The sequence below is a fragment of the Natator depressus genome, chromosome 3 (genome assembly GCF_965152275.1).
Source record: "Natator depressus isolate rNatDep1 chromosome 3, rNatDep2.hap1, whole genome shotgun sequence".
Lineage (NCBI taxonomy): Eukaryota > Metazoa > Chordata > Testudines > Cheloniidae > Natator > Natator depressus.
Genome location: NC_134236.1, coordinates 49,663,432 through 49,675,842, shown reverse-complemented (window position 1 = coordinate 49,675,842; position 12,411 = coordinate 49,663,432). Strand labels below are relative to the sequence as shown.

General features: G+C 41.2%; 1 protein-coding gene across 5 annotated transcripts in view; it reads right to left on the bottom strand.

The window, feature by feature from the left end:
- PRIM2 (DNA primase subunit 2) overlaps window positions 1-12,411 on the bottom strand; it is a 297,206-nt gene that overhangs the window by 260,423 nt on the left and 24,372 nt on the right. Inside the window, exon 6 of one of the 5 annotated variants that reach the window (XM_074947895.1) lies at window positions 2,732-2,961. The exons of the other annotated variants lie outside the window; for them this stretch is intronic. Coding sequence (XP_074803996.1) covers window positions 2,860-2,961 — 102 coding nt within the window. The 3' untranslated portion in view covers window positions 2,732-2,859. Of the gene's footprint in view, window positions 1-2,731; window positions 2,962-12,411 lie in introns of those variants that run through there. 5 annotated transcript variants of the gene reach the window in all.

Sequence of the window (12,411 nt, the reverse complement as noted above, 5' to 3'; positions counted from 1 at the left end):
CGGGCTTTGTTGCAAGGATAGGTTCCTGGGTTAGTGGTTCTGTTGTGTGGTATGTGGTTGCTGGTGAGTATTTGCTTCAGGTTGGGGGGCTGTCTGTAGGCAAGGACTGGCCTGTCTCCCAAGATCTGAGAGAGTGATGGGTCGTCCTTCAGGATAGGTTGTAGATCCTTGATAATGCGTTGGAGGGGTTTTAGTTGGGGGCTGAAGGTGACGGCTAGTGGCGTTCTGTTATTTTCTTTGTTAGGCCTGTCCTGTAGTAGGTGACTTCTGGGTACTCTTCTGGCTCTGTCAATCTGTTTCTTCACTTCAGCAGGTGGGTATTGTAGTTGTAAGAATGCTTGATAGAGATCTTGTAGGTGTTTGTCTCTGTCTAAGGGGTTGGAGCAAATGCGGTTGTATCGTAGAGCTTGGCTGTAGACAATGGATCGTGTGGTGTGGTCAGGGTGAAAGCTGGAGGCATGTAGGTAGGAATAGCGGTCAGTAGGTTTCCGGTATAGGACCATATCAGGGTTGGAAGGGACCTCAGGAGGTCATCTAGTCCAACCCCCTGCTCAAAGCAGGACCAATCCCCAATTTTTGCCCCAGATCCCTAAATGGCCCCTTCAAGGATTGAACTCAGAACCCTGGGTTTAGCAGGCCAATGCTCAAACCACTGAGCTATCCCTCAGCTGTGTTTGTCCCAGGATATTAGCATGACATAGTGGTGAGATAATGTCTTTTATTCGACTTCTGTTGGTGAGAGAGACGAGCTTTCAAGCTTACAGAGAGCTCTTCTTCAGGTCCAGTAAAATATATTACCTCAACCACCTTGTCATGTTAATTTTATATTGTTCTAGTTTTTTTTTTAATCAAAGTGTCATGAAGTACCAAGTCAAATGCCTTACAGAAGTCTAAGTATATTACATCAACACCATTACCTTTATAAACCAAACTTGTAAACTCATCAATAATATATCAAATTAGCTTGACAGGATCTACTTTCCAAAAACCAATGTTGATTGGCATTAAATTGTACTCCCCTCCTTTAACTCTGTATTAATCGAATCCCATATTAGTCACTCCACTATCTTGCCCAAGATCGATGTCAGACCGACAGACCTATAATTACCCAAGCCATCCCATTTACCCTTTTTAAAAATTGGCACAACATTAGCCTTCTTCCAGTCTTCTGGAACTTCCCTGGTGTTTCAAGACTTATTGAAAAAGAAAAATTAGCTTTCTCAAACAAAATGTTGTTTAATCTTAACAGTAGGAATGAAGCATTTGGAGAAAGTGATTTTAAAACAACCAGACTGCACATCTGTCAGTCCTGTTAGGATAAGCACAGTTGGCACACAATACTATAGTTCAGGGCCAGTCTAAAAAATGGGACAATCTTGTGATTCCACCGCAGGAGAAGTAAGAGTATGAGGCCTGACACTTCAGAGTGTGCAGTGACAGAGACTAGCAAGGGGACAGAAGCATAGCTAGCCATGTTACCATGACAGAGCCATTTAAATTATGCAAGCATGGAGAAAAAGGAATATCCTCTTTAAAGAAATGCATTAGTTGTGTCTGCTCTGAATCTCAAAGATGTACTGAATTCTCTGGTGGAGTCTGTGACTCTGGTAAGATAAGGAAATATGGACTTCTGTATATCTTCACATTGGGGCAATCAGCGCACCCTGAGTAGCTGGGCAAGGTACAGACAAGAAACAGAAGAAAGCTCTACAGCCTTCATCAGAGAAGGAAGAAGAGTTGGTGGTAGGACCTATACAGCAATGGATGTCCCAGGCTTGTCCCTTTCCACCTTTAGAGCACACCAGCTCTTCTGTCAAAAGATGAAGTCAAGGCCTGGATTAACCTCTCTGTGGACACAGTAACAAAAACAAAGCACCACCACCAAAGTTTCAAGCTATTTGTAGTTTCAGGACTACAAACAAGAACTAAGCTGAAGGGATATACTGTATTTCTAGACCACTGGGAAAATCTCCACAAAAAGAGCTACTTTTCCAGCAGCTGCAAGAAGGGGGGGCCGGGGAGGGTCTGCAAAGAAAGATACCTGAACCACTTTCCCAGTTCTATAGAAATAAAATTGCTTACTTGCCCACCTTGAGCACAATGTCAGCATTTTGAACGGTTTCTTACCAGATTTACTATTTATTTTTTCTGATTTTATTCTGTCACCATTAACCAAGTTATAGTAACTTCTGATACTATCCCAATTTACTGCAGACTGCCAGAGGGCTCAATATTTCTCCAAATGCATTCATTCTTTATGTGTTGCCTCTGGGCACATTTTTTTTTTTTTACACTATTTTAAAGACATGTACTATCCACATAGCAGATACAATAAAATAGGTTTCCATGTGGATTGCAGGGCTTTTAGTTGTGAGCACAAGAACTTTCTAAGTGTCACTAAGGTCTCATACCTGTGCTAGTACTCTTCTATTTTGTGTAAGAATAGACTTCCTAAAAAGAATAAAGTAACAAAAATTTCTATTACCTAAATGTGGAAACAAATGTTTTCTTACTAATCACACTATTATTTTAAGTTCTATTTAATAAAAAATAAGATTTACAGTGACAACAGTTTATACAGAATACAGAAACAGCACCTGGCAGGGATGATCGTAATGAATGGAAGAAAACTGTCAGTGAGGACCCCGTCATCACCCTACACCTACACACACACACACACACACACGTGTGAATATGGTCAGTAGGTCATTAACATCCTTCCCATTCCCCCTTCAATGAAATTGGCCTCTGAAGTGTAAAAGCCAGACATCAACTTTCCCATCCCCAGAAAAGATCTCCAATGCAACAAGCCAAAGCAACATATGCCATGTCATACATATACTTGTCATACATGGTTCTCTAAACTATAGCCTGTGGATTATTTACTGATGTCAGGTCATACGGAGCTGGTGGGTCTTCATTTTCATCTGTTTCTACACATGTCCAGGCTCTTCTGTGCAGCTAAAAAAAATAAAAAGGGGATAGAGACCTGTAATAGCTACCGGTAATTAAGAAGCAACCTAACTGCCTCCATGAGGGCCTACTGCTACAAGTTAAGGACAAAACAAGTACCACTTTCAGAAACCAGAGCTACAAGCGGGACAAAATTTTTCAGTCACAAGGGAGAAGGGAAATGTGTGAAATGGACATTACCACATACAATTTAGAAACATGCAGGAGGGCACAGAAAGGAAGATGAAATTAAAAGCAAAAGGCAACACAGCAAACTCCAGCCAGGTCAGGGCGTCACTGTGGTAGGCCTTGTGCAGATAATAGACATTCCCTGCCCCAAACAGCTTACAATCTTAGTTGAGGACAAGCCATAGGAAGTTAACAGTAACACAAGCAAGCTTTTTCTAAGACTTGTTCAGCTCTCTACAAGCCTAGCCAGTGTCAGCAAGCCAAGTTTTGAAGCCACCACGGTAGAACCAAGTCTTCGGAAAGAAAATGAAGGAATATAAAGGGATTACAGATGTTTGTGGGGAAGGCTCACCACATAAGGCATTGCATTAAAAGAAAGTCAAAAGTGTTTGAAGGAAAACAGACTGACATATTAAAACTAAAAATAATTTCTTATAATAATTACATTAAAAAGTATTTCGACAGAGGAGATATATGACCGAATAGGATGAGAGGTGGTCCTCATTATGAAAAATATAGTTTAACCATCGATCCAGTGTTCCTCAATGCACTGATCTGGGAGTCAGAATACCCATGATGTTCTACACCCAGCTCCACCACAGATCTGCTGTGTTATATTTCCCTTCCATAAAGTAGGAAATATTTAACCGATAGTAGCTCACAGGATTAATGTTGAGGATTAGTTCACCAATGTTTGTAAAGTGCTTAGATCACTGGAGAGAAGACATCACAACATATAAATTAAAAGGATTTATTTTTCTGACACTTAGAAAATACAACAGACCTTATGAGACCAAGTCACTATCTCAATGGTTTCTTAAACTGCTAAACAAAAAGCCACCTGCTGATGGACTTTGTATGCAGAATATTAAGATGTTAAGAAAAAAAACTCCAGTTCAGAATATCACAGAACTTTCTCAGAATAAACTAATGTGACAGAAAGATTGATTCTTAGCCCTAAATACACCTTGGATGCTCCATCATCTTGCTGTTGTACTTTTCAGAAAACAACAGGATTACCTGTTACCAGTAAAAACATGAGTAATTTTAGGTCCCTCCTGTTTAAGGAAAGATCTAAGCACTATCAGAAATGCTTCTGTCATCCCATAAATATCAGATTGCAGCCATTTCTGTGATTGAAACCACAAGTCTCAATAACCCATCTGCATCTTGGGCATTTAAACTCCCACTTGTAGGTTAGTAAAATTTGGGTTGGGTAAATTCCAGCTGGTACAGCTGTGCCAGGTAATGATACAAACATTATGCCCACTCTGAAATCACTGTATTCACTGCTAGCTAAATACTACACTGATTTTAGAAATTCTCTTAACTTTAACAAGCAATAGAGACTCAGTCCTCTGTCTCTTGGCTTTATGTGAACTATATACATTCTTGACCATATTGACATTGGTTGAGACAAACCCATTGAATTTTACCGCAGAATGATTCATCTGCGCTATTTGATTAAACCAATGAGTAATTTAAGCATAGATTCTCAGCTGCACCCAGCATCTACAAAGCACAGCTGACATACAGGTGGCAGGGCAGCAGAGGTGAAAGTAAGCCGGTACAGTGTACCGGCAAGAGCCAGTATGCCGTGCCGGACTGGCTTCCCCAGGCTGGCAATTTAAAGGGCCTGGGACTCCCTGCAGTGGTCAGAGCCCAGCTGCCAGAGTCCCGGTGCAGCAACGGCAGGGCTCCGGGGGTGATTTAAAGAGCCACGGCTCCCAGCCACTGCTACCGCAGCATAGCCCCAAGCCCTTTAAATCTCCGCCCAAGCCCTGGGGTAGCGGTGGCAGCCGGGAGCCCCTGGGGCTCCATCAGCGATTTAAAGGGCCCAGGGCTCTGCTGCAGTAGCAGTGGCCGGAGCCCTGGGCCCTTTAAATCACCCGAGTCCCCGGGCTCCCAGCCGCCTCTGCAGCTGGGAGCTCCGGGGGGGGGGATTTGAAGGGCCCGGGGCTCCCAGCTGCTGCTAGCACAGCCAGAGCCCCAAGGCCTTTAAATCTTGATTTAAAGGGCCAGGGTATTTAAAGGCTCCGCCTCTTCCAGTTGAGGCCAAGCCTCTTCCAGTTGAGGCCATGCTCTCTACCCAGGATTCCGGTGTACCGGCAAGTCCTTTAAATTACTTTCACCCCTGCAGGGCGGGGAGAGACAACTAAGAAGCAGGTTGCAGTGCCACTATTATGTCAGCTGATAAACAGCCTTCTAGGAGACAATCTGCCATCTGAAGATTGCTAAAGCACAGTAGTACTCTCCCCATGCTCCTTCCTTCCCAACCATTCTACCAGGGACTGCAGGGACATGCAGCATAGGAGCCACCTATGCTAGATTTATGCCAGATGGGAAGATCCAGCTGCTTTCTGACCCATTTGCACAGTCAGAAGAGTAGCTCAACGCTGGATCATAGATGAGCTCGCTCAGTATGCATGTTCAAAATCTGCAAGTTAAAATTTAATCAGGTTATATTTATAGCTTGCTTATTTAGAGGAATTTTATTTGTCATTCCCCATTTTTAGTGCACCCAATTTCTGCGGTCTGATTTAAAAGCGTATGCAATTTTTTCAAGGCAGGAGCAGTGTCATCCTATGTGTTTGTACAGCACCTAGCACAGCAGGGCTCCAATCCTGAAAGGAACCTTTGGGCATTATCACAATACAAGTAGAGGAATATACTACAAGATTTTGTCTATCAATATTATTTTTTACACAAAAATCAGACAGCTGCATTGCAAAGGTGGCATTATAAGCAGCTTAGTATACAGTGTGTTTTAGTTTCTTACACTAGTTTAACAAGCTGATTTTAAGTAATAAAAACAACTTAGAAGCAGGAGTCCTGGAACAGTTTGTATAATGGGGGTGCTGTGAGCCATTGAACCAAACTGTAAATCCTGTATATGATGGAAACCACGTTCAAGCCAGGAGGATGCAGCAGCACCCATGCTTAGAAGGGTTCATTTAGATTTCTGTACATAATCAGCATCAGTCTGAGCAAAATTTTTAATTAGCATTTAATTTTTGTTCACAGTTTATGAAGGTGAGAAGGGACATCCACATTAGTTAGATATTCTTCAGTCATATTTATTACTTGTCTAACTTCACAATTTTATAGAAACACTAGCAACACCACCACCCCAACCCCATTTAGCATGTGCTGGAGTATAACCTGTGGGCTAGTCAACCGAAAGGCTGGCTATGCCCCTAAACTGGAGGACCATGACTCCTTAGGGCTGCAGAGGAACAGCCTATTAAGTTTGTTCTCCCTTGAGTGCTACGCTATCCTGCTCCAGCTGGGCATGAAGCAAGAGGTCTCCCTGTGACCCTGTCCACTAATGCACAGACTCAGCTGATTGCAGGTCATGGCTGTTAACCTGGTGGAGATCAGTGTATTTTTCTCCCTATCTTGGTCAAGAGCTAACAAAACCCTTTGTCTAGCAAGTACAGCTAAAATGCTTTGTTTCACTTTACTATTCAAACTTCAAAAGACTTAATTTAGCAGGGAAGTTGATTACTTTTTCTTTGAAATGAAGTACTCTGTGACATGAATGCAAAGCGTTAAAATAATGTTGTATTTAATGTTTCCTTGTTTAACAAAACATGGCTTTGTTTTTTTAAAAAAAGACAACTTTGCCCTGTTTAAGCCTCTTCATTTATAGTCCACTCCTCCTGATGTCCTATCCTTTTATGTTTCTAATTAAATTTGATCCTAACCAAATGTCTGTTCTCTCAGTTGGCTCCAGCCACTCAGGCATATTTCTGAAACAGACATTCAGAGATTCTGACCTTTGCTGGTGACTTCCACCACAGTGTTTTTAGCACAGAGGGCCAATCAATAGCTTCAAGCAGCAAAAAACTAACCTAAATCTCTCATGAACACAAATTGCAGCCTATTAAAATGGTTATAATTAAATGTAAGTTTCTATCCTGAGTTTCAACAAATTAAACTTCTAGGCACCTGCAGCCTTTACTCTATGAAAAAGTAGATTTCCCAATCCTGTTCAAAGAGGAAAAATCTCTTATGCAGTTTGATGCCTTTAGTCTAGAGTGTGAAACTACAGAACTTTGATCAGAACAACATAATTCTGATTCATATACCAGGAACGAAAATGGGGAAAAAGCATTAACAGAAACATGACCCTTCAATAGCTAAGTACATGAAAATGTCTAAGATCACCTCTACATCTAAATCTATCACTTACAGGCAAAACCTAGTTACCCTTATGTCATTCCAAATTTGGCTTTAGAATGTTTATACAGTGCATCTTTCAAAGAGCTACAGAACACTAAATCACTGAGATGGTAAATTAAAGATTTACATAGCAAACCCCTCTAATGCTGAGGCAAAGGTCATCAGGAATAATAAAATGGAAATATGGGGAGTGTTCTCATATGAATGTTCTGATTATAAACTGGAAATTAAAAAACTAAGTCTCATTTGTATTGCTGAAACTTACTAAAGTCTTTTTTTAAACTGATACATTAAAGAGAAGTTACTGGGAAAAATGAATTTCTCCAATTTGTTTTATTCCTTCCTTCTATTCTGCATAGCATGCCAGCTGTAGTTGCACTACAGAGCATTAGCTCCTCCAACTGACTCTTCCAGGGCACTTGTTATTCCTCTCTCACTAGTACAATACAAAATACTATAGTAAAATAATGTGGTTTATTATCAACTTTGAAGCAAGATTTTAATAGTCTTAAAATGGTTTTCAAACTGTATGATACCCAAAAGAATAAAGCAGTTACATATCAGCCAGAATGAGTACAAACATCACCTAAAGCCAGGAAAAGCTATAAAAAAAAGGGGGGGGGGGAAATCAAGGTTAACGTCCAAGGTTTAATATAATTTAAATAGGACCCTCAAAAGCTCATGTGAGGGAAGCAACAATACAGGATAATTCACTCACAAGACAGATTACATTGCCTCACTTGAAGTATAAAGAAAAGGAGTACTTGGGGCACCTTAGAGACTAACCAATTTATTTGAGCATAAGCTTTCATGAGCTACAGCTCACTTCATCGGATGCATACTGTGGAAACTGCAGAAGACATTATATACACAGAGACCATGAAACAATACCTCCTCCCACCCCACTCTCCTGCTGGTAATAGCTTATCTAAAGTGATCACTCTCCTTACAATGTGTATGATAATCAAGTTGGGCCATTTCCAGCACAAATCCAGGTTCTCTCAACCCTCCCCCCCCCCTTTTTTTTTTTTTTTTTTCCAAAAAACCACACACACAAACTCACTCTCCTGCTGGTAATAGCTTATCCAAAGTGACCACTCTCCCTACAATGTGCTGGAAATGGCCCACCTTGATTATCATGCACATTGTAGGGAGAGTGGTCACTTTGGATGAGCTATTACCAGCAGGAGAGTGAGTTTGTGTGTTTGGGGGGGGGGGGGTGAGAAAACCCGGATTTGTGCTGGAAATGGCCCACCTTGATTTTCATACACATTGTAAGGAGAGTGATCACTTTCGATAAGCTATTACCAGCAGGAGAGTGGGGTGGGAGGAGGTATTGTTTCATGGTCTCTGCGTATATAATGTCGTCTGCAGTTTCCACAGTATGCATCCGATGAAGTGAGCTGTAGCTCACGAAAGCTTATGCTCAAATAAATTGGTTAGTCTCTAAGATGCCACAAGTACTCCTTTTCTCTTTGCGAATACAGACTAACATGGCTGTTACTCTGTCACTTGAAGTATATTTCCCCTGACTACTGCTTAAAGATAAGGCAAAAGAAACACATTATGTGAAATCTAAACTCAGTACATGTGTCTTCCTTGTACCACAACAGAGGAAAACACACATTACTACAACTATTTTTTTTTTTCTTGTAACACCCAAACAGAAAAGTCATGGCAACATAAACTTGAGTTAAACCACCTCTATGCCCCATCCCAGAAGATATAATTATCCTAATTATGAGTCAAACAATATGTATATGTCATCTAGTTTCCCCGTGAGTATTATCAGAGAAGGGCTCTAAGAGGGATTTGAGCGTGCAGAGGGAAGAGGCCTTGCAAAGGAGTTCAGGAAATGTGTTCCATGCACAAGGACAGTAGAGTCTGACAAACGGACAGATGAGGCTGGCAATGACTGACGACTGTAGAATGAGTCAAAAGTGAAAAAGTAAGAGGAACAGAACCATGGAGGGTTTTGAAGTGGAAGGAGCCAACAGGGGGGTTCAAAGTGGGGAACTATCACAGTCCCTAGGTAGACAACCCCTCCTCTCCTAGCGTCCATTGCAACTGGCAGGCCCATGTCTCCACTTCTTTGGGGTGGAATCCCACTATCCAATCACTTTCCACCGGAGTCTCCACTTTACACCTCACTGGTGGCCAGCTGTTACTTGGAAGATCCAACTTGGACCCTACCAGAGTTCTCCTTATGGAGCCTGTGATCAGTAATATGCTATGACACAGAAGCAGTTTCTCCAAAGGAAGTATGATTTATTATGCCCAAATGGTACACAGAGCTTAGAGAAGTAGATTTTAAAACAAAACTAAACAAAAAAAGGTGTGTGCATATTGTCTTACCTATGCTTGGCATTTCCCCTCAAGCCCATAGATAGACATGACTTCGTCTTGATGTCCCCATTCTCTCTGGGCACTGAGTTACCACTAGCTGATGCAGACCCTGATTCTCAGTCAGCCTGTCTGTGTGTCAGCCTCATGGTCTACAGACACTTTAACCTCTTCCTTTTCTGCCATGGTCACCATTTTAATCCATCAAGGTCTTCTGATTTCAGGCTTAGCTTTGCGAAGAGAAAGACATCTTAGTCTGGATGGTGACAGCTAGGTAGTTGCTTCCCCAAATTGATGGCTCAGCCACTGTTGTCTTAGCTCTTTTGAAACTGGGTACCTGAAAGTCTGTCTTATCTATGGGCTGGTCTACACTACACAGTTAGGTCAACATAAGGGACCTTATGTTGACCTAACTGGGTCAGTGTCTATGCTACAGCCTTCCTACCACTGATGTAAGTGCCCTATTACACCGACATAACTACTCCATCTCCAAGAGAGGCATAAGGCTTATGTTGGTGTAGATAGGGTGACGAAGTGTCTGTGTAGACACTTGTGTCTCTTACATAGGCTTTCTTGTCAATATCACAGCAGGAGCCATGAAATTGACAAGAAAGCCCCTGCTCCTGGATGGGAGCTGGGATGAGAAGCCCTGGCAGCTTCCCCCCACTCTTGGCAAGGAACAAGGGGGTCAGGAAAAGCCCTGGGCAGCTTCCCCCCACCAGCTCCTGGAGGGGAATGGGGACGGGAGGGAAGAGTCCACTGGGAGTCTGGGAACCTAAGAGGCAGCCAGGCACCGGGCTCTCAGCTCCCCACCCTGACGCTCTTAGGTCAGTGGAAGCGCTCCTGGTGAGCACACACACCAATCAACCCAAGGAGGGTAGTGTGAACATGCACCATCGTAGTAATTACTGTGGTGACTAAGTCGACCTAATATAGGTTGACTTATATTTGTAGTGTAGACATACCCTATGTCACTAGCAAGACCCCTACAGGGCCTCAGTTCAGTTTGATTTAAACAGAAGAATATGCTAGAATACTCAAATCTTGCTGCAAATGAGAGACATTTCCATAACTGAAGCCCAGCACCAAGTGTCATTTCTCTGCAAAATAGTTTACTTTTCACACTGCTTTCATAGCTCCTCCACATAACATGGCACTTACTTTGAGATTCAAAACTTCCCCACCACAGTTGAAAATACAAACTTAATCTGAAAATTCTGAACTTTTATTCTTGCAGATGATAAATACTCACTTTATTTCCCTTGAAATATCTTACAATCTATTTTAGTTTCTTTTTCTGCCAGAAACTGTCAGACACCATAATTGCTCATTTCTAGTAAGCTTTTAATGCTTTAATCTCCAAAATTAAATCTCACAACTGCACACCTGTGTTTGCATATTCCCTTTGATGGTCCCCATCACTTTAAATGTCAGCATTTATTCCACGTCTCTTGAGTGCTACTTAAGAACTAGCTGTGCTCATCTTCTGGCAGACTTTGCATCTAGATTTTGTAATGTGTTTTTCAGAGCTATAAATTACAAGTCACATTTAAAATGTTCTGGTTTTTTTAATATAAATTTGGTTGCTATTAACCCTTTTTAAAAAAAGAGAGAGACTCCTCTTAGGGATATAAAGTGTAGAACTTGTCAAAAGTACAATAGAAAAGATCTGTATGTTTCCAGGACAAGGAGTTTAGAAATGTACCATTGAGATTCTCCTCACTTGCCATGTTAGATAACTGAAGTATCCAATACATGGGGAAGGCTTTTTTAATGTTATTTAATTAAAAACAAATTTGCTTTCTACTCACATAAGTAAACTTTAGAGATTGAAAAAAGTTTTCTAAATATGGTCTTCTTAGCAGACACCACCACCCCTTCTTATTTCAAAGGCAATGTATAATTTTGGTACTTTATACTACTTTCTAATCAAACCTATGGAGCTTAGAAGCTCTTCTGGGTCACTGGTTTCCCACAGCTCACACTGCTTAGGAGATCCATAAGGTCCTTGGCTTCACCTGCCTCTCTGTGCAAAGCCTGCAGGTTCCCGGTTCCCTGTTCCCTTTGCCTTGCACTGCCTGGCAGACCTGAGGCTGGAACCACATAGATCACATTTCTTTTCCATTTTTCCTTCCCCCTGTACACAGAGATTTTATAAAGTTATCATAATGTGGGCACTTCATAAAGTACCTTTTGCTATATTAAACAATAGGGCTGATTTTTATAAAGAAGTTTTATTTTGTTATCCTGTGCACTAGATTTAATATTTACTGTATGTAAAGCTTGAAGTTTTACAATCACGCTATTTTTAGTTAGATGGACCCAAAGAAGTCTAAGAATACCAAGTTTTAAAGTGTCATTTTAAGTACTCACAACTTAAAAATGGTTTTTCCAAATGCTTTCACTGTCTAAAAAGTACCAGCATACCCTGAAACTAACTAAAAAAGATTTCCCTATGCAAATTTATAGGGTGAGTATATATATATAGGGTAAATATACCCTGGTTGCAACCTTAACTACAACACTGCTATGGAGTGGCTCCATAATTAAAACTAATTATTAAATGATCTGTAACTCAAACTGTTTGACCAATTCTCTTTATTCTTTCCTGAGAGAACAACTGCGTGCCATTATATAAGGAAATCCTTTCCTACAAACAGAAAACCTACTTAATAATACCACTGTGAAGCTAGGACTAGATGTCTGGTCTTTTAGTTCAAAAAAGAAGATATATGCCTCGAC